Source organism: Haemaphysalis longicornis, unplaced genomic scaffold (assembly GCF_048455015.1).
Source record: "Haemaphysalis longicornis isolate Haplotype H1 unplaced genomic scaffold, Haemaphysalis longicornis Haplotype H1 scaffold_5, whole genome shotgun sequence".
Lineage (NCBI taxonomy): Eukaryota > Metazoa > Arthropoda > Arachnida > Ixodida > Ixodidae > Haemaphysalis > Haemaphysalis longicornis.
Window position 1 is genome coordinate 77,200,482 of NW_027526385.1, and position 21,192 is coordinate 77,221,673.

General features: G+C 48.4%; 1 protein-coding gene across 3 annotated transcripts in view; it reads right to left on the reverse strand.

The window, feature by feature from the left end:
• Nucleotides 1-4,059: 4,059 nt before the first annotated feature.
• Nucleotides 4,060-21,192, reverse strand: part of LOC144138464 ((E3-independent) E2 ubiquitin-conjugating enzyme UBE2O-like) — a 56,301-nt gene continuing 39,168 nt past the window's right edge. For all 3 annotated transcript variants that reach the window (XM_077670751.1, XM_077670752.1, XM_077670750.1), the window contains exons 21-30: nt 20,788-20,929; nt 20,465-20,565; nt 19,697-19,759; nt 18,621-18,824; nt 15,960-16,020; nt 13,558-13,679; nt 13,349-13,428; nt 12,782-12,891; nt 4,570-4,721; nt 4,060-4,353 (exon numbers count right to left, since the gene is read on the reverse strand). In XM_077670751.1, coding sequence (XP_077526877.1) covers nt 4,570-4,721; nt 12,782-12,891; nt 13,349-13,428; nt 13,558-13,679; nt 15,960-16,020; nt 18,621-18,824; nt 19,697-19,759; nt 20,465-20,565; nt 20,788-20,929 — 1,035 coding nt within the window. In that variant the 3' untranslated portion in view covers nt 4,060-4,353. The remainder of the gene's footprint in view (nt 4,354-4,569; nt 4,722-12,781; nt 12,892-13,348; nt 13,429-13,557; nt 13,680-15,959; nt 16,021-18,620; nt 18,825-19,696; nt 19,760-20,464; nt 20,566-20,787; nt 20,930-21,192) is intronic.

Here is a 21,192-nt window from a genome sequence, read left to right on the forward strand (position 1 = left end):
AAACGCCCGTGTGTACGAGATTTCGGCGCACGTTTAAGATCCCCAGGTGGTCAAAATAAATCTGGAGCCCTCCACTATGGCATGTCCTCATCGCCTGCATTGCGTCGGCGTGTTAAACCCTACAATCAATCAATCAATCGTTGAGTCTGCAAACAAGGAAGCGATTGGCAGGAGTTCAAGCACACAGCTCTGCTATGTCGAATTCAATAAAAGCAAGAAGCATAGAGTTCGCAACGGCTTCTACCTCAGTGTGCACCTTAGCCAGTTCTTCAAACCTCGGCTCTTCTCAATACCCTTCTAAGTGCCTGCGGAGTGGCTCAAACAGCTGCTCTGACTAACCGCCGAACCTAGGGGCATTACCGTGTATGAACTTTCAGCTGATTTCTCCACTACTAAAATGCGTGGCGACTTCTTGCTCGGAAATCAGTTGGCATCTGACTTGCCTCAAGTCTGTACTGAGGATTTTGTAATCGTTCTGGCGTTGTCCAAGAGCAAATCCCAGGCTAAATACTAATAAGCAACAAATCACCAACAACCCGGCGAGAAAGCTTATGATATCATAGAAAAATCTGGCTCCAGGTAGAGTGTTCATGATGCAGCGCACGTGAAGGCAGTAATGTGGCACTTGGAGTCTTTGCTTGGTATTGACAGAGGCCCAACACAGTCGATTCTTACAACCTGAAAGGCTTTTGTTAACGGCAGGCAGTTGACCACTCGCTTTACCAATTACCTTGCCCGGCAGATTAGCATTTCCGTCTGAGGAGTTGGGCCTTCATGTTTATTGCGGCTTCATGTAGAACTCTCGAGTGTGCTCTCGCCACTAGTAGGCACGAAAATCTCCGACTTACTGGCGCTATTACTGGTTGCTTCTGCATCTACAGCTTCACATTGTGCTAAGCGTTCACTGACTGGAATGATACCTTCAGCATTCAGCATCCCAGGAGGCATTGAAGTCAGCCATGCTTGAAGCGTGAAGTACCCCTGCACCCTTTTTTTGTCGGTAGGTAAGAAGTTTCTGAGGCCTTGTAACTACCCCGACCTCGGGTTTTTCGTGGTAGCACCACTCCATGTCTTCATGCTAGAAGGGGATGCTATTCTACAGTGGTGTACTGTCTCGATCATTGAGGTACAGTCTTTTTCACATTTTTCTAGGCCAAGCCGAAATTGCACAGACCGAAAAAGATTCAGTGTACAAGCTTACGTCCCGAGCGAGGCTGGAATGTTTTGTGCCGGAAAGCTGGCAAAAACCTTCTTACTTTCTTGCCATCACGAAATAATTGTGTCACATTTAAAGGTAAAGTTTATTCTTTGAATTCTTTATGGTCCAGAAAGCATAGGATTGGCCCAGAAAATTTTGACGAAGGGTGTACGTACCTCCACTTGGTGGATCTAAAAAATCTTATGTTCTTCACTTCTAAGAAAGATCAAAGGATCTATAGTTGCATTTTGGTACATGAGCCCTCGAAGAGCAGGCCACTAGTACATTAAGTGCTTGCTCGCATCGTTATGTCCGCTAGCACCTTGGTAAATCCAAAACACACTGCTGGTAAGACAACTTTCTCTGATGATTTCGATGACCATGGGTGAAGTGAAAAAGAAAGCATTCCCCGTGGTCGACATCAAACCAGGGCACCTCGTATTATGAAGCCAACGTCTGTCCAATTTCGCCACTCCGAGAATGTTCGAAGCAATTTGTATTTGGAGAGAGGTGCATGGACGTGCAAAATTAAACAGAAAAACCATGCACCCCTCGCGACGATAGTTGAACGCGAGGCATTCTTGGTGGGAAGTCTAATGGCGAAGGGTCAAAGTCAAAGCCACTGTGCTGCGTGCAAGTCAAAGTCCAAACTCTGGCGACAACCAAGGAATCCCTCACGAGAAAGCTTCAACCATTGTCATTGTTATGTGGAGGGTGCATCATTTGTGGTTTATGGCAATGAGAGGATGGTTTTTGTCAGACCCTGCCAATTCGCCATTATGATTCAAGCCTGGTGCACTGCAATTTAAAAACCTTTGTGGCTCCATGAGTGATGCCGCAAAGGTGAAGCAGCTCATCAGATACGCCCTTTCCTGATCTCTCGCTCGCCACGGTGGACAAATCCATTGCCAAGTCCTCAGCGCCCTAGCAGCTGTGCAGTATTTCCATGGCACTCGGGAGAACTTCCATATCAGAAAATTGGCTTAAGCTCGACAAACTGACACCTTGTATACGGGTGACTTTTGGTATTGGCAAATGATGTGTTCAAATAAATCAAATGCCTTTCACCTTTGGGTGCTTGTGAAACATTCACTGACTGCCACTGTTCTTGCTAACAGCACAGGAGCAAAAAGTTTGCAGCAGAATGTGGCCACTTGTATTTTCTACTCCGGTCTTGCTTCTTACTGATTCATACTTACAAGAACGCACTCATTGCTTTTGGTCAAGTTGCAGACGCTTGGTGCGTGTGGCTACTGGCATTACTGTGATCCTCCGACGACGATCTTGTGCTTGGTGCACCTTCACCGTGCACCAGAAGAATTGCCCACCCTTCGACAAAACTTTTTTCCTCTCCAAACAAGACTCGGTGAGGCAACATTCGGACTCGCAAAATACGCGTGCCTAACCCGACCTGGGTGAATTGCTGTGGAGCACACACGATGAAAGTTTCGGGTTGCTAGCGTTTGACTTATTTTTGACTGCTCGGTCTTCATACGGGACCTGGGGTCATTCCTGGTCTCCATAACACAGCTATTAGTGCAGGGCCACTTCCGATAGAACCAGTCTAATGAAAAGTAGGAGGTTTTTGTATGTCTAATGAAGCGCAATTACAGCTGGCGCTTGGTTCAGATAGTTGTTTGTTGGATAGTGACAAACCAGATATCAGGAGTGTATGCTGTGGTGGCATTTTGCGTTTTAACATGATCTCCATAGAATGTCGGAGTACATCCACTTCCAACAAAATTGACACTGCCAAGCTATCCCTTGCACGCAGGCCAGCATGGCAGTGCAAAGCAGACCGTGCAAAGAGATGTTCTGCGGTTTTCAATAAACAAAAGTCCCTAAAAATATCATGTCATATTGAATAGCGCATGCACATCGTGGCGGCAACCCAATATCCCGCCGACGTCAACATAACATTCCCTCCCAAAATACGTTAAAAGGTGTCGTATACGTTAAATGATCAGGAAGGCACCTATCCCTTGTACTCCTTCTTAAGTTGTATGCTAGGGGGAAGTGCACTAGCGCCCCGCAGTACTTGACCACTCTGTCTTTCTGCACGTGACGCACACGCAAAATCTGAAGCATGGAGCCACGCCGCACGGCTAAATTGATTGGTTGTAGGGTTTAATGCGCCGACGCAGCGCAGGCGATGAGGCGCGCCATAGTGGAGGGCTCCGCATTAATGTTGACCACCTGGGGATCTTTAACTTGCGCCGAAGTCTCGTACGCACGGGCGTTTTTGCTTTTCGCCTGCATCAGAAAAGCGGCTGCCGCGGCCGGGAATCGAACCTGCGACCTCGTGCTCAGCAGCGCAACGCCTTTGCCACTGAGCCACCGTGGCGGTTCTCTCATGACCTGCCCCGAGTAGCCAGGAGGTTTAAGTCTCCACCGGGGCAGATGTCCAGGAAATGTCCACAGATCCAGATGTCCACAGAATGTCCACTGATCCAGAATGTCCAGATGTCCACATATGTCCACAGTCCACAAAAATCAAGTGTTCTGGTGAATTTAATGAATCGAGCCGGGGATGCTTGAGACAGCTGGCTGAGGTAGCGGAAGAGGTTGCTTGTCCGCGGCAACATGTCCACCTTACAGCAAACCATCGTTTCCCACATGTAACGTTTAAGAGCTCTTGTGAGTGCGTGAAAGAATTAGCTTCCACTTTGTCTAATTGCATTCTTTGTTTAATTAGGCCCCACACTAAGTTTTCCTACCACAGTCAGCTTTACGAAAGCCGACTGTACATTATCATCCCTGTGACGATGGAAATAAATTATTCTATAGGAATGTTTAAGGCCTGTACCCAAAACGCCTACAAGAGTACTGAAACCCAAAAAGGTTGTCAACCGAAGCCAACAAATGCCGCATAAAATAGTTTATTGAACCGTTACAAAAAAAAAAATATCACATGACATGGAGTTGACCCTGCATTGATCACAGAAAATGACTTCAGGCACTTTGTGACTAGATGGGGACTGGAATACATTTTCAAATGGCCAGGCGAATCAGCACCTTTGCTAGCAGAAGCAGCTGCATGCTATGTTGCTTCAACAGAGTCATAAAAAGAGCATGCTCCTGCAACCCTAATTCAATCCTGATCCATTCCTTCTTTGGCACTCTTGCGAGAACATCCTCCCAATGGCATGCAATTTCTGGAAAGAAAAGAAAAGATGCACTTGTCAGTTATAAGTATTTGCTGCATGCAACAAGACTTTTGCAACGAGACTTTTGCCACTTTCATCAAACGCAGTGACATTGTTCATAAAAGCATTACAAAAGATAACGGAGAAAGTCTTTACGGCCTTTTTAGCCGTGCTGCTTCGATAGATGCGTGCACACAAAAAAAGGCCAGAACAACCAGCACAAACCTATCGACTCTGGCCGCCTTCGTCGGCAGCAGAACAGTCGATGCCGCGCTCCCAGAGCAAGTCCCTGAAGACGGCCAGTTCCTTGCCCACGGCCAGGCAAAAGCCTCGGGAAGCCGGAAGGAGCGGGAAGTCTGGCAGCATCCCATAGCCACCTGCATCAGCACAGCAGGCAAGCAGATGTGGGAAAGCCTTTTCATAAATGAGGCTTTCAGCAGACCTAGCTACTATTCTGTTGTGCTCCCTTAAACCGTTAAGGGCTTATGACGACCTCAGCTCGTCATGAGCAGTTGCCAGTATTTTGCTTATGATGCGCTGTGGTCGTCACGGGTCTTTTGCAATGCTACAAGAGGCTTTTGACGAGCCCAGCTCGTCAAACGATGCTTTTCTATTTACGACATAGATGGCAGCACGGGTTCTGCCATTGACGCACGTACTCAATGAGAGTTTTCACACTAGATGGCGGAATAGGTGGCTAGTTTCCCGCACGTTTTACGTTTTTATGGACAGCGACTTGGAAGGGGAGGAGGAGGAATAAACTTTTATTTAGGCCCAATCTGACTCCGTGTGTGGAGGCAGACCAGTGGGGAGACTCCTTAGTCCAGGAGTCCCTGGCTCTGGCTGGCAGTCCGGGCCCGTCTTACCAGGTTAAGCTGGGAGCCGGGTTCAGAGCTGGACAGCTGCGCCGGCCACTGTGAAGGGGAGGGGTGGGGATTGGGAGGGAGGTTGGGTGTGTGGGAGCATTCCCATACGATGTGATAAAGTGTACCCCTTTCAGGGCAAAACTTGCACTGTGGTGAGTGAGAGGTGGGGAAAATCAAATGCCAATGTGTATTGTGAGGGAAGGTCCGGGTTTGAAGTTGACGGAGAGTGATTTCATCGGCTTTTGTTAGAGACAGGTGAGGTGGAGGGAAGGTGCGACGAGAGAGCTTGTAGTGTGTGAGTATGTCATTATAGGTGAGTAGGGGGTGGGCATCCAGGGTGGTAGGAGGGGGGTCGGGGGCAATGGCCCGGTGTACCACTTCTCGGGCCGCGTTGTGCGCCGCTTCATTGCCGGCCAACCCACAATGGCCAGGGGTCCATAAAATGTGGCACTCCTCAGGGAGGTAAGAGGAAAAACAGCCGCGATGATAGGATGACCAGCTCCCGTGAATGGTACCGGATAGACCCCTGAGGAGGATGTCTGCGCAGTGCCGTGCTCTGAACGCTACCACACGGATGGCAGCATCACCTAGCATCAAGTGAACTATTGAGGAATAGTGCATTATCTGCACGGTAATTGAAACCCAACTTTTACTTTCTAGATTTGCAGGAATTCATTTGTGAATACACCTGATATGCCCCAGGTAACAGCGTGTTACATGGAGTGAAGAATGACCAGTAAAACTTTATTATATGCCGTAAAATATTTTCGATAATGTTTTTTTTCTGTTTTGAACACGTTTTCGAAGCGTATCGCATCATTTAAAAAATTGGCCATTTTGGAACATAATTCTTTCATTTTATGGGCCCTTAAAGGGGTTTAAAGGAGCCACAAAGACAACCTACAAGTTTGTTCAATAAAAAAAACCTTTGGTTGCTCACTATGATTTATTCCAGCTCTTTCCACCGGGTGAAAAATACCAGCAATATTGAAAAACAAATTTTGCGGCAGTACAGTGACGTGCATACATGGGGAAGGAATAATGTATGATATTTATTCGCGTAATGCTCGCACTCGCATAATCATCGCACCCCCAAAATTGCAATGGCAAAGGTTGTCTGTTCATGAAATCGTACTTCGTTCGGCAAAGAGCACAGTGTATCCAGGCACAACAGGCGCGTGGCAGCCCAGTTCCATCGCTCAAACGCTACTCACACTGTCACGGGCCCGTCTCACGTGCATGCTACTAGGCAGCGTTTGCGCAGCCCACGGTCATCCCTGCATTCGAGCAGCAGCAGTCAGTCTAATCAGTTGTCAAGAACTTGCTTTCCACCATTTCGAGAAGTTTTTCCTCGCTTAGCTCTGTGCTGGTCTCAGTGCCACTTCACCATGGGGCGGAACACCAGTTATACAGCCGCTTTCAAGCTGAAAGCTATCGCATACACTATAGAGAGCGGCAACCGTGCCGCAAGCAGGCCCTTTGGCGTCTGCGAGGTGAGTGTGCGCTACTGGAGACGGCCGAACAAAGAACTGTAGGCAACCAACAAGAAACGCAAAGTTAAAGGAGCTGTGCACTGAGCTGGCTGTCATTTCAGGTGGCCTAACTTTCATGCTCCAGTCTTCGAACGCATCTTTGAACAAGCCATTCAAAGATAACGTTCGAAGGCTGTACGCACAGTAGATTGCGAGCACGCTCTCACCGGCCGGCAAGATAAGGAGACCGTCGGTTGGAGATGCTGTGCAGCTGGATAATGGAGGCGTGGGGAATGGTCGCCGCAGACTTCTTCATCAAGAGCTTCCAAAAGATGGGCATATCGAATGCCCTGGATGCGAATGAAGACCACTTGGTGTGGGGTGGAGACAAGGCCCCTGAAGCCAACGTGGAATCAAGAGGTGACGACAAGGCAACGACCGGCGATGTTAACAGCACTGGCTGTGACTAGGACTATTCCCACTGGGCTACCCCTCTACCAAACGTGGGATGGTGAAGTTGGGCGGTGTCTGGCTGCAACAAATGATTGATTGATTGATTGTAGGAGTTAACATGCCGACGCTACACAGGCGATGAGGCACGCCATAGTGGAGGGCTTCGGATTAATTTTGACTGCCTGGAGAATCTTTAACGTGTGTCGAAATCTCGAACGCACGGGCGTTTTTGCTTTTCGCCTACATCAGAAAAGCAGCCGCAACAATCAAAGTTGCGTGCTTCACGACTATGGAGACCCTGTACTTCTATTACAAAGGTAAGTCCTGCTTGGACATGTCACGGTTATGTATATAATAGCTATTCAAATCTTATGTAATGTAAGCTCGTTTTTACCCCTCAATTTTTTTTCCTCACATAATTATTGCACCCCCTAACTTCCCACAAATTTTTCCGAAAAGAAAGTGCAAGGATTACGCGAGTAAATATGGTAATACGGCACAGCACAAAAAAAAAACTTTGCTATCCCTCCCTACAACGGCCTTACTGCAACGTTTTTCAGAAGGGCTAACCCCAACAGAGGCTCCAGAGGAACCCCCGCGTAAAGTCCTTATTCAGCAATAATGGCTACTCCTACTATCCTACAGTGGAATTGCCGCAGCTACCAGCAGAATCATCTCACATTGTTACAACGCATTAGGCAAATCCAACCGCTATTTATATTGCTCCAAGAAACTCGCACAACTCCTAACGTTCGCGGCTATACGACCTACACCAGCCCCTGCATTACCTGCAAACCGCATCGTAACTCAAATGGATCCACCCTCACACCCGGCTATGCGGCCGTACTGGTCCGTGCAGACCTCGCTAGCCGACAAGTCATTGTGCCGGGCCTCACGTCTACTCAGCATGAAGTCGTAGTCACTCATGCCCGACTACCTAGTGGAAAAACCATAGTGGTTGCCTCGGCCTACTACAGGCCCATTACAGGATCCCTCCGTAATGTCAGTTTTAATTGGATAAACCAACTTAAGTCTCAATTTCCCTGCACAAATATGGTTATTGGAGGCGACTTCAATGCAAAGAGCCACACCTGGGGCTATACCAATACAGATAAGAGAGGAGCGGCTCTTGAGGAAACTGCTGAACTATGTAATCTACACCTTGTTAACGACCTCGCCTGCGCAACAAGGGTGGGGCTTCATCCATCTCAACGGGACACCATCCCTGACTTGACATGGACCACTGCAGGCCTCATCCGTAATTGGTCTACGTACAGCACAACGTGGGGTAGTGACCACTATCCTATATCCATTACATTACGCGGCAAGCGACTCCGCATGACGAAAACTATCACTCGAACAGACTGGTGTGCCTTTCGGCAAGCTCTCAATGCACATGAGGACCACGATCTTTCGGCATTCATCGCTGGCGTCCAACAGGCCTCGCACACGGCTTCCGAACAAGTAACTTGTTATGAAGACACCCCTGCCATTGACGGGCATTTATCGAATTTGTGGAAGCGAATCGAGCAGCTCACCCACCGCTACCGTTACAATGGCCATCGCCATCGGGACCTGATGCGCATCAGGCATCAATACAAACTGATTAATTCGTATCAGAAGGAATTAATGAATGATCATTGGAATGACTTGTGCTCCTCACTTAGCAAGGAACGTGGCCTCTCCAAGCTGTGGCGAATTTACAGAGGCCTCGCCGGGAAATCGAAAAAACCCCAACCACTGTTCTCCACCCTTGCACTGACGGACGATCCAGCCACAGTAGAGCACCAACTTATTACTACCTTCTTCCCCACGGCATCACTCACCCAGCCCGCCTCACTACCGGTCATCCAGGTCCCCCATTCACGCGAGGACCTAGACTCTCCGTTCACTCTGGCAGAACTCCGGGCCGCCATAATGCAGGGAAAACTACGTTCTGCCCCTGGCCATGACGGCATCACCTGGCAACAAATTAGGAACATGGACGATTTTACCCTGACACGACTACTAGCCCACGTGAACAAGCTATGGGAGATGAGTGAGGTCCCTGATTACCTGAAACTCACCCTTGTCCATCCCATTCCCAAACCAAACAAAGACCCAAATGTTATCACAAACTTGCGGCCAATTTCACTTACTCCTACTCTGTGTAAACTAATAGAACGTCTCATCCATGCCCGGCTACAATACTACCTCGAATACGCTCAACCCTGGTTTCACCCCTCCCAAACCGGCTTTCGCCCTCATCTCGGTACACACGACTGTCTGTGGCTTCTACGCCGTGTTATCAACCGCTCGGCAAGGAGTTGTGGCCTACCAGACTACGTTTTAGCCGTCGACATCCGCAAGGCCTTCGACAGAGTCAGTCAAACCGCAATTCTAGAGGAATTAGCCCAAGCGTATCCCAGCCAAAAAACTCAGGACTGGGTGCGCCACTTTCTCCAGAGTAGACCCATAAAACTTAACGGTTCCCATCCGGGCTGGTCGCCCCGTACTTACTTTCTGGACAGAGGAGTTCCTCAAGGGTCTATACTCGGACCAGTCCTCTTTAATCTGGCGATGACCCGTATGGCTCGTCAACTCGAGCGAGACACATCCGCCCGTTTCGCCATCTACGCGGATGATATTACGATATGGACAGAAGGTAATGACTTCGAAAACACGGACAGTATGATTACTGAACTTCAGGCGGCTGTCGCAAGCCTTGAGAACCATCTGCCTCAACTCGGGCTTGAGATGGCGCCTGAAAAAACTGAACTCCTCCTTGTTCACGGAACCAAGTCCTCGCCTGATACGGAACCAACCGCCCTCCACATCGCAAATAACACTATCCGTGCCACTTGCGGTCACATAAGGCTGCTTGGCATCCCGCTGGGCAGTCACAACAGTCCAAAGATCTGGCTAACCAAATTAAAAAAGCAATGGAAACCGATGCTTCACCTTATTAAGCGCCTCTCTAACAAGTACGGCGGTGCACAACAAAGTTCATGCGTTGCTTTGGCTCGTGCTGTGGCCATCGGTGCCCTCGCATATGGTGCCCCTGTATATGACTTCAGCAAGACTAATCTCAAATTCCTCCACACCCTTCACAGAGCCACACTCCGAACCATAACCGGCTTACCTCGGCATACACGAATTACGGCACTGGAACAAGCTGCTCCACTCCCTCCCATCGATCTGATAATGAAGGAAACTCGAATGCAAGCGGACTTCAAGCGGACTCTTACCCTGCAAGGACTGGCGCTCTCAGATTGGGACAACCAACGGCCCATCCAGGTGCACAACCTTCTAAGCCCAATGGCTCCATGGACTCTCCCGGATGTCGCCCCTAATGCACCTTCGAAACCAGTCCCGCGCGGTCACTCCATGCTGCGCAAACAGCGCCTAGAAAAGCTCAAGCGGTCCCGTTTGCCCGGAGAGATTGACATCTATACGGATGCAAGCGTCAGGGACCACGTCGTCGGTCTGGCTTGGCACTGCTCGGAGAACCCAGATCTCAGCGGCACAGCAAGCCTCAACCTTGTCCACATCACGCCGTTGGAGGCTGAGCTCCACGCCATCATCGGTACCCTCAACCACATAAGCTTCGACGTCTCGCAGATGCCCCCATCCCACATTCGAATCCTCACGGACTCCTTCGGCGTAGTTCAAGAACTCAGACGCCAATCCTCTCTCAACCCCCTCACACAACAAATCCTGACCTATGTTGCCCTACTCCGTCGCAACGGGGTATCTGTACGGATTGATTGGGTTCCCGGCCACGAGACAGCTTGCACGGGTAACCAGGCCGCCCATTCTGCGGCACAGGAGAGCAGTATCACACCTCCGCTGGTTCCCTGCACGCCGACTCCGTCACCGCTACCTCCTTCCCTGCAGTTACTTCGACATAAACGCGACAAGAGGAACCGCTACATCGCTGCCACCCCACAAGGGTACTTAACCGGCATTCCTCCCCTGCCACGAGCCGGTGAGGTATTTCTCAACAAGCTCCTAGCAAATGCCGCCTACACCCCGCACATAATCCGAAAATGGCTCTCACCCAATCTGCCTCTCAAATGTACATTCTGCAATACCCTCACATATGCAGACCTCAACCATCTCCTTCGGGATTGCTCCTTCTTCTCGCAACATCGCTCAGACATCATTACATCTTTCCACGCGCCCACAAGCACCCCAGAAAACTATCATACTATGGAGAAACCTCTACTGCACAAAATAGGGCTGTTTGCTATCAAAAGTGGCCTAGCACGGGCAGTGTAGCTGGGGTCGACTCTGGTCCCTGCAAGCTGCCACGTCCCTGTAAAAGACGCTGCATTCCCCTCCCCTATGCCCCCTTCCTCTTCCCTAAACCGGCCTCTGGCCCTCCTTACCAATAAAGGTGCTACTACTACTACTATCCCTCCCTGAAGAAAGTTGAGAGAAAAACCAAAGCATTCGCACATCAACGACGAACGAACCCATGCGATGATTTTTCACAAACTAAGTACCGTATTTATTCGATTATAAGGCGGTCACGATTATAAGGTGAGGGTGCAGAGTTTGGAGAGTACAAAAAATTTGCCGCGCGTGCACGGACGCACACACACATATGCTGAGCTTCGACCATAACGCGGGGTATGACTTTTAAACTAAAGATTTTGGAAAAAAACTTCGCCTTATATTCGAATAAATACAATAAATGCATCCACGAAGAATCTAAATGTATACTGATACTTGGTGTGTGAGATAAGGGTATACTACTGTACTCCTTCATGGTTGATGCTTGTACTGTCTTATCCAGAACCGTTCCTTTTTTTACGATTTTCAAGTAACCATCTTGACACAACGGAAGCCAGATTTCAAGCATGCACCTGTGTCCAGAGATCTTGTCTGAGCTTTTCGGTCGGCCAACTGGTCTATGGGCAAATACACTAGTTCTTTGACAGAACGCCATCGGTCGAAGAAAGCTTTCGCTTGAAAACATACCAGTATGCTAACTGCTAGTTAGCACTCGAGTGATACAATCAAACGGAGTTACAGGCACCTCACTCCAGCGGACCAGTCATGTTTCTTGGTGGTGTTTTAGGCAGACGCCAACCAGTCACACAAACTGAATTCAGAGACGTCGGAGAAATCGCCGGAAATTGCTGGGGAGTCGCCACTGCTTCATGTGCTGTAATTAATATCTCGGTTATTAGTTTGATGTTTGCAATAAAGCTGCTATCACTGTTATTGGTACAAAACAGCCTTTTAATGATCCAAACATGTATTTTGTCTTCGAGGTCCCATTAAAATTGTAATTGGATTCATTGTAGACATTTAGTAGGCTTAATTTCCACAGTGGTAGCTCTATAATGGGTTCCAACTGGATCCCACCACAGGTTTCCAGTATATCAAACTCCAACTGCCACCACGCTTCAACAGTTCCGATCGTATCCACAGCAGCACTCTAATAGTTAACCTCGACTAGTGTACCGTCACTTTTTTTTTTTTCTGTACTGCGTTTCTTGCTTGAAGAATGGATTCCAACTGTACCACATATCCCTCAACAGATCTATCTGTCGGTCAGATCCGATTGAATCTATTCCAATACTATTCCAATAGATCCAACTCGCCCCGCTGCGCACTCAAATCTACGAGACTGGGAATCCTCGAAAAGCCACACACCTTGCTCGGCAAACTCTTCCAGTGCCCCTTCGGAGCTGGAAGACGGCTCGGAAGACATTGCACGCCAGGCATTGGACAGCTGGATCCAGCTCTCCAGTCGAGCAACGTATCTGGGAACGGTGAGACACAGACGCCAGCTGCTCACCCAAAAACATCACTTGGGGCAGTTACAAGTGAACCGTGTCGACAAAGACGTGGCCGCAATCTGGATTTCCACAAAATTCGGGGGCTTGCAAGGCACAGCCAATTAGCGTACCCCTGGGGCGAAGGTTTTTTGACTCAAGATTAGGATTCAATGCACCACTGCTACAGCTCCCTGTTACGTTCAACTTTCCCCAACTCGCAGGAACAGCCTCCTTCAGTGATCGCAACACTCCCTACAGCACCACACGGAAAGTTTATGCCTCCTGAGGGGTCAAGCTGTGGCAAGCACTACTCCCATTTGTGCCCAACGGAGGATGGCAGAGCCAGTCCCCTTTGAAAGTATTGCAGATTGCAACATTCCACTAACGCGAGAACAAATCATCGATCCTTTCAGGCACGCTCGCGCTCCAGTTCCTCACTTACCTCGCCACATTCTTCGCAAAGTGCAGCTCGATCTCTTCCTTGAAAATCTCCTGCTGGCTCACAAGTATCGCCTGCATCGACTGCAAAGGGGAAAAAGCGCCTGGCATCAGCAAGTGGGGCCACTTAAAATTCCCAATTTTAGAACAGCTGAGCATGCAATCAAATGCCCTTCCCAAGATGCTAAAAAAAAAATATATCAACAACGATACCTGCAGCACTTTCAGTATGACCTTCTCGTTGTAGACACGGCTGTTCTCAGACGCCTGTGGGCACCCCAGCTGCTGCTCGAACCCGGCTTCGTTGTAGTAGGGCTCCGCGACCAAGATCAGCCCTGTGGAAAGGGGAACGCGAGACAAGTTTGCCGTGCTGTACAAGCCACCCCGAAAAGCACAAACAAACCAAAATCGGCCAGAAAGATAGTTCCCGGGTAAACGCCTCGTACAAATGCATCACCTTACTCGCCTGACCATAGCCTCCTGTAGAACCGAAACCCATTGGAGCAGCTCGTTCACTGTGGGGCCTCAAGTTCCCAGGTTTTCTAATGGCCAAGCTAATGCGAACTGCTGCTTCAAGCGGAGGCGAACTGAAATGCACCTCGGCGTCGTCTGCTACGCGAAGGCATCTTTCTGCTACAAAAGTCCGCAAAATGGCAAGTTCGGGCTTTATGAGCCAATATTAAAGATCGAAGCAAAACGGCAAGTTCAGGCTTCACAAGCCAATATTAAATACCGAAGCTTTATGCGTGGTGTCGCAGAATTACCAATCGGCGTTCAGTGGATTGTTCCCACCAGCACACTCGCCCTTCTGGGTTCACTACAGAAGTGTCACAACTGCATGTATACATCTCCCAAGTGTTGTGACTGTGATAGGAGCCAGTTGCTTCTTCTCCCGCTCTATAAGAATCAGTAACTAAGAAATAATGAGTGTTAAATGAGAATGAAGTCATCATATGAATCTAATTTGTGTTTAAACAAGTTCAGGCCATTTAGCTTCCCCTTTTTTACTTACGAGTCCATTTAGTCTCATTCTGCTACTAGTACTTCTTTAAGGTCCCCAGAAGGGTACGCGTCCACTCTCCTTCCCCCTTTATTTCTCTATGGTTGCTGTATAACGAAATGCTGCCATCGTGCATGTTGTGCATGTATTGATGATGCAGTAATCGCCAATGCCGGACTGCTGCGCAAAGAATGACGACTTCAAGCTTTGGCCTAAGGCGATACTCAGTATCTGAGGAGCATGCATTTAGCTCGCTTCTCTCTCTACTTCCATCGCTACACGCATCTGTTCCCCACCAATCACTTTCCAATCAATTCCCAGTGGGTTCGTCCATAACATTTCTGGCTGAATTGAATTCTGGCTGAAAAACTTTTGCGTTAAATTATTTGCAAACAAACAAGACAGCCCGAGAAAGTCAGCCTCTTTTGCAATTACAACTGTCAAGTTCCAGTGTCACCTTACCCACTTACTAGCTCGTTTTATTTCTTGCCACGTTACTTTTTATACCTTTTTTTGCTTAAACAGGAGATACGAGTCAGTGCTTGCTTTCATCGCTTATTTTCCACATGCTACCGACCGTGTTGTACGTTTGTAAAGGGCCTTGACAACTTTTTAAAACCATCCGATGTTGCAAGGTGTGAAAACAAACGTTGACCATGCCCTCGCCAACACAATAGAACCTGGGAATAGGGTGCCCCCAAAGTGAACGGCGGAATTTTCGGCACTGAGCAGGCACTAAGGGAGTGGTTATACAGGAAGCTATGGCCTGACACATTCCACACTGCACTGGGGCCTCGCACAATCATTACAGCTCGATGAGCGAAGAAGTGCCAGTGACTTGTCGTGCCAACAATTTCTCAACAATTTCACGGGGGTCATTTTTCCTCTTAATATCCCCTCCCTCCCTCCACACCTGCAAAAACTAAGCCATCTTTTACGCCAATCTCCCGCCCAACCCTTACTGGTGTTCTCTCAAGCGGAACAGTGCCAGGTATGCCCAATATTATTCCCTTTTCAATATTTGGGAGAATTATCCCCTTTTTAGAATTTAGAATTTTGGAGGACACCCAACCTGCCAAAGACAAGCACATCCCATTCCGCGACAGAAAGAAAAAAATCAAAGCCCCTTTCTTAACAGAAAGACGGTTGAAACACGAAGCTTTCACCTATGCGACCCGAGTGAAAGTCAAGGTTCGAAATTCTAACTGCTTCAACCGTGTCAGAACGGCGCGACACAAGGGACTTGGGTGCAATTCCAACCACGGGAAACGTTTTATTCTCGAAGCGCTTGATGTGCCTGTGCTTACCATCATCATCATCGTTTTGCGAAACCCATTCTGTAAAGTTGGCTTTCCTGAAGTGCAGTTCCACTTTTCGACGCCGTCAGTGAGGGAAAGCCCCGCTTTAAAAGAAGAGGTGCACATTGTTGTGCTTGTTTTCATCTAAACGGAAGACTGTCCCGTATTACTACGGCAAATCGTCCTTTTTTTTTTTGCTAAAATAGCACACAGCAAGAAACCCTGCTCTTCTGACCTTGCTTGATTTCTACAGATCCAAAGCAAGTGCGCACATAACATCATCATCATCATCTTCTTCAAGTGCCTTGCACACCCACCCTGGATGGAGATGAACAACTGCAGTAGGTTGGAGCTCTTTGGCGACCACACCTCTGTGCCCTGGGAAGAGACAAAGGAACAGAACAAAATGGCGGTTGGTTGGCGAACGGCCCACAACAAGCTGTTCAACACAATATTCTGCTCAGAGACTGGCACAAGCAAGGCACTTGTGGTGGGATATGGAACACTAATCAGACAGGTTGACACGCCACTTCCAACCACCAAAGATACCAAGCAACCCCCAATTATGAAACAAGTGCATAGAATTGAGTCAAGAGAACACTTTACAAAAACAACAACAAATCACAGGTTTAGGAAAAAAAAAAAAAATGCAGTGCAGGGGCTCAAATCCAGGTTGTTACCTCTGGACATATTTTCACATCAGTTAAAATGTTGCAAGCCAAGCCAATGACGAAGCAAAGCTGAAAACTGTATTCTTCCCATAATTCTCAAGGTAATAGTGATTTGCATTGATGCCAAATCTAATTTCCCCTCTGGTATATTGACCAGGGGTGAGACAGCTGAATCAGATTTGGGAGCAGTTTTTGGAGCAGCGAAATCTCGATTTTGGGGCAGAAGAACCTTGATTTGGAGCAGAATGATGACATTTATTACGTCACCTTAGGAGCCTTAAAATAAAATTTTGGCCACTCGGGGGGTGGGGGAAGGGGGGGGTGGTGCACTTTTTAATGGGGGTTTGAACGTACATAACACTGAAACAGCCTTTCAATAAAGTTTTTTTCTACTAGAGTATAACAAGGCACTAACTGCGCTACCTTTTTACAAGCCATTTATAAATTCTTAGGCTCTATGCATAGATAGCATGGAGTGCCGTTGGAAACATTGAATCGAAAAACTAAGCAATCGTAAGGCATTTTCATTATCATGTGAATGCTGAAATTATTATTTTTGTAATCCCAGACTCGGCTTTACACACAATTGTAGAGGCATGGCAAAAGTTGCGCAAAGCGAGGTGACAATCTTCGCACCCCACCAGCCCTCCCATTTGAATCCCCAAGGTCCGCATTGACTACGATCGCAATGTGAATAACGTTGGTATGTTTAGCCACCTCCCTCTTGGCGTTAAATTTCACTTCAGATAGATAAACAATTATTACTAGCGTGCAATAATAGCCCGTCCCGCTATCGGCCACTGCTTGAACATCTTGCGGCTATGTAGCCTGCGCCGCCACTTCTGCAGTGTCGATCGCCTCATTTCCGCCACTCGCAAGCTTGCTGTCAAGGGCAGCAATAACTTAGCGTTTTATTATAACACCGCAATGAGTCCGAAATTTCACTTTAAGCACGCACCGCGCCTCTCACTCGAGGCCGAAACACGGTGAAATCACGGGCCCCACGTTGTTTTTGATGAACTCCCGTTCTGCGAGTCACGCAACTTTCCTCAACAGATCAAACGGCTAAATGAAAACCCCGCCACCCCCATAACCAAAACCACAGTAGAAATCGGCGAAGAGCACTCTGCCTGAACAACGAGCAACTGCTTCGCCCGACAGCCATGTTTTCCAATATTCACCACACTAAGATGGCGGCGCCCAGTAATGCCGTTCTGGAGATACGGCGCTCCGAAAATTGCCGTCTTTTCATCAATTTTCACCAGTAGTTTGTCGCCTGAGTACACATACGTATTTTTTCTACAGAACTTTACAATTGTTTTCCATGGGAAAACTTCAAAAAACACAGAATATAACATGTGCAACCCGACATGGTGACCTTCGAAAAAACTATCTTGGGGACAATTTTATGTGGGTTTTTTATCTTTACAAACAGGATCACCTTGGGAGTGCTGGAAAATTATGCCGTCAGTAAGCATTTTTCCCCACTGAAACTGGCGGGAGCGTTAAAATCCTTGGCTCTCAGACTGTTTTGGAGCAGTTTGGCGCAATTTTTGCAATTTTCAAGCTTTTGGAGCAGCCTGGCGCAGGAAAGCAGATTTGTATCAAAAGTGCGCAATATGCGCAGCTGTCTCACCCCTGATTGACACTCTATGGTCTAGCGCTCTTCCTGTCTAAGTCTTTCTTCTTGCACCCCCATTTTTTTTAAGTGCGCAGCACTTCAGGGGCCTGGCTTGTCGTCGCAGCTCGTTCGGGGTCATGGCATCACGCCCACACAGATGCTTCATAAAGAAAACCGCTCACCCAGGTCAGAACCAAACATGAGTCCCTTGCGTTACAATGCTGATGTCTATCCCACTGAGCCATAGATACAGACGTTACTCGCATGCAAAGTGGTGGGGGTGCTTTTGTGCCGCCCCGTTGTCAGGCCACAAATAAGTACACAGTATAAAATTTAAAAAAATCACGAATTAAAACAATAATTCCTCCAAATTAATCATACTCAATCCAGTGTTTCTTTATAGGCCTTTTCAGGGGCTGTGGCTCTCTCTCTCTTGACTACCTTTGGTATCAACACCAGGTTGATAGTGAAACTAGTCAAGAGAGGGCAACACTGGTGCATCACTTCTCCACACTTAACAGCTTTCACGTTGAGTGGAACTGCTTTAATTTTTTTTTTAGCTTTCTACGACGTGAAGGTTGTTCAAAAGAACAGAATGGTTGTTCCAAGCAAACCAGTAGACACCACAAACGCGCACGGGAAGGGTGGGGCTTGTGTCCATCTGGAAAACGGAACGTTGCCCTCACCTTTCCGTCCCAGGTGCCCAGCAGGCTGACGCAGACCTTGCCGTCGACGTAGAGGTTGGGGTTGAGCCGCTCTCGGCAGAAGGAGTGGTAGTGGCAGAGTGGGGGCGAATGCGGGTAGTTGGCCGGCAGCTTCAGGTCAAAGAGGAACAGTCCGTCCTCATACGGCGTGCCCCGCGGCCCACGGATAAGCGCCGAGTACAGGTCCTGCAACCGCCATAGACAACAACCTTCCAACCACGGCTCCAAGTTCTTCAACAGACATCAGTTGCGAAACTCCACTTTAGAATCCGCTTTAGAGATTGGTTTTGGGGGGGGGGAATAAGAACCGCTCCTATCCTTACGCCTGTTCTGTGGAGGAGGTGATAACCATGCCGGCGTGTGCGCGTATGTGGTGTAACCCGCTTGCGCACAGATCACTTAGCAACACAGTGGTTTTTGACTCCCCGTGGGCGGTGCAACGGCTGACTCGAGCCCACATTTCTGACGGTCGCAACACAGCACAAGTGGGATTTAACCTCGCGCAAGTAGAATGCTTAAAAAAAAAAAAAAAAAAAAAAAGCTGAGGACCTCTTTGGGGGAGGGAGGGGGTGATCGCCCTCTCCCCCCCCCCCCCCCTCTCCCCGGGACCGCCACTGGAATCCGGGTGGCGCAAGCACCTTCGTAAAGCTGAAGGGGCAAATGTACTGGTGCAGCACCCAGCTGGAGACAAAAAATGAGCTTTGCTAAACATAAACTTAAAAAACGCAACATAATTAAATAAAGCTTGTTTTTTAAATTGGGAAACATTAAACTAGCTACGTTTTTTTTGTGTGTGTTTTCACGGTCTTTCTTTCATGACTTACGACAGCAGCCGCAAACACTGCTGCCAAACTAGTACTTCAACTTTCTGCCCACAGATGGCAGGCTAGTCAACTTTCCCCTTGCTTGCCCCTGTTTGTGCCCAGCACAGGGGTAGCCAACTGCAGACTGGTTTTTGGTACATGGGGCATAGGGGGAGTTTCACAACTGGTGAATGTTGAGTAACCCGATCCTGCCTTCCACCGCAGAAGAGGCTTTCGAGCGCTTCGAGAACTTACCGATCGGTCTTCGAAGCTCTTCACCACAATGCTGTCAGGGAGGTTGCTTGAAAGCAGCTGCATCTGTGAATAAAAGCCAAATAATTGTTGCCACCACTATCACAAAAAATCACAGGGTTTAACGCGCCGAAGCTACACATGGGCTGCGAGGCGTGCCGTAACGGAGGGCTCCGGATTAATTTTGACCACCAGGGGATCTATGCGGAGGACCAAAATCTCGACGCAAGGGTGTTTTCACTTTTCGCCTCCAGCCGAGAACTGGCCCAACAACCGAGGTTGAACCCACCCACGTCTTTGGGCCTCAGCAGCACAGTACCCCAGCCACTGAGCTACTGCGACAAGTCAACATCACCACCACCATCACAGCACGTTCTACTGCAGGGTTAAGGATTCTGCCATCGGCTTGGAACTCCTATCCTGCGCCATCCATACCCATTCCTTGCCACCAAACTCCCTTACCCCCTCCCCGCACTGAGTGGAGGGAGGGGGTAAGGAAATTACTCCCTCCACTGTCTCCCTTGCTTCTAGTCCAGTCTCTCTGTGGCCCCCCTGTTACCACCCTGGTGGTCAATTACACATCCAGCCAACATTTACTTCTTTCTCTCAATTTGAGCCAAGACACTGTCTGCCGGAGTTGGTTCCCGCATTCTAAATTTCTCCTCGCTTCCCATCCGATACCACTTAAAATGGGAAGACCAGAAAGCGTGGAAAGGGAACAACACGGTCCACAGAGGAAGTCCGCTGACCACTCCTATACGGTTGCCTCACCTCCTTCCTGACCACAGTGGTGAAAACCTTGAGGTCGTTCGGTGGGACCACTACGTGTTTGTAGCTGTGGGTCTCTGGAGCCGTTTTCATCAGAGAGAACACTGCGAAAGGCAAGAAAGAAAAAAAAAAAAGGCCTGAAATTGGTCAAGTAGTCTGACTTCCTTCTCTTGGGATAGCAGTTACACGCAAAGAACGTGGCGGTCCCGTGGCTAGGCGACGGAGAAAACGCCCTAGGCGGATGGTTGAAACAAAGCGCGACACAGCGGTTAATGAAAAAAGAGGAAATTTACTCGAAGCTACATTGGCAAAGGAGAGCTACGCACCCACAACGTCGTCAACTTTGTCATCACCCGGACTTCCGCGAGCTTTTTCAGCTTCCTCCTTCTGCTGGGCCTCCAACAGCTCGGCCAGCCTCTGTCCGACCTTTTCCATGAAACTCAGTTGCCGCTTGTCGCCGTCCGACTTCTGTGGAATGGACACATCAGGGTTCGTACAGGCTTCAAAAGCAAAAATTCAAGGGTTTTCAAGGACTTTCAACGACCAGAAAAGCATATTTTCAAGGTCAGTTTTATCTGGGATTATTTATAACGTTTTCAGCACAATGCAACAGTTTTTTATTGCACAATACCTAAGCAGATTATTGCACATTTGGATAGCCGCTAACGGGTGCATGAATGTGCCCCAGCTTTTTTATTTCACACTTGGTATTTAGAGGTTTTTCTTTTTTC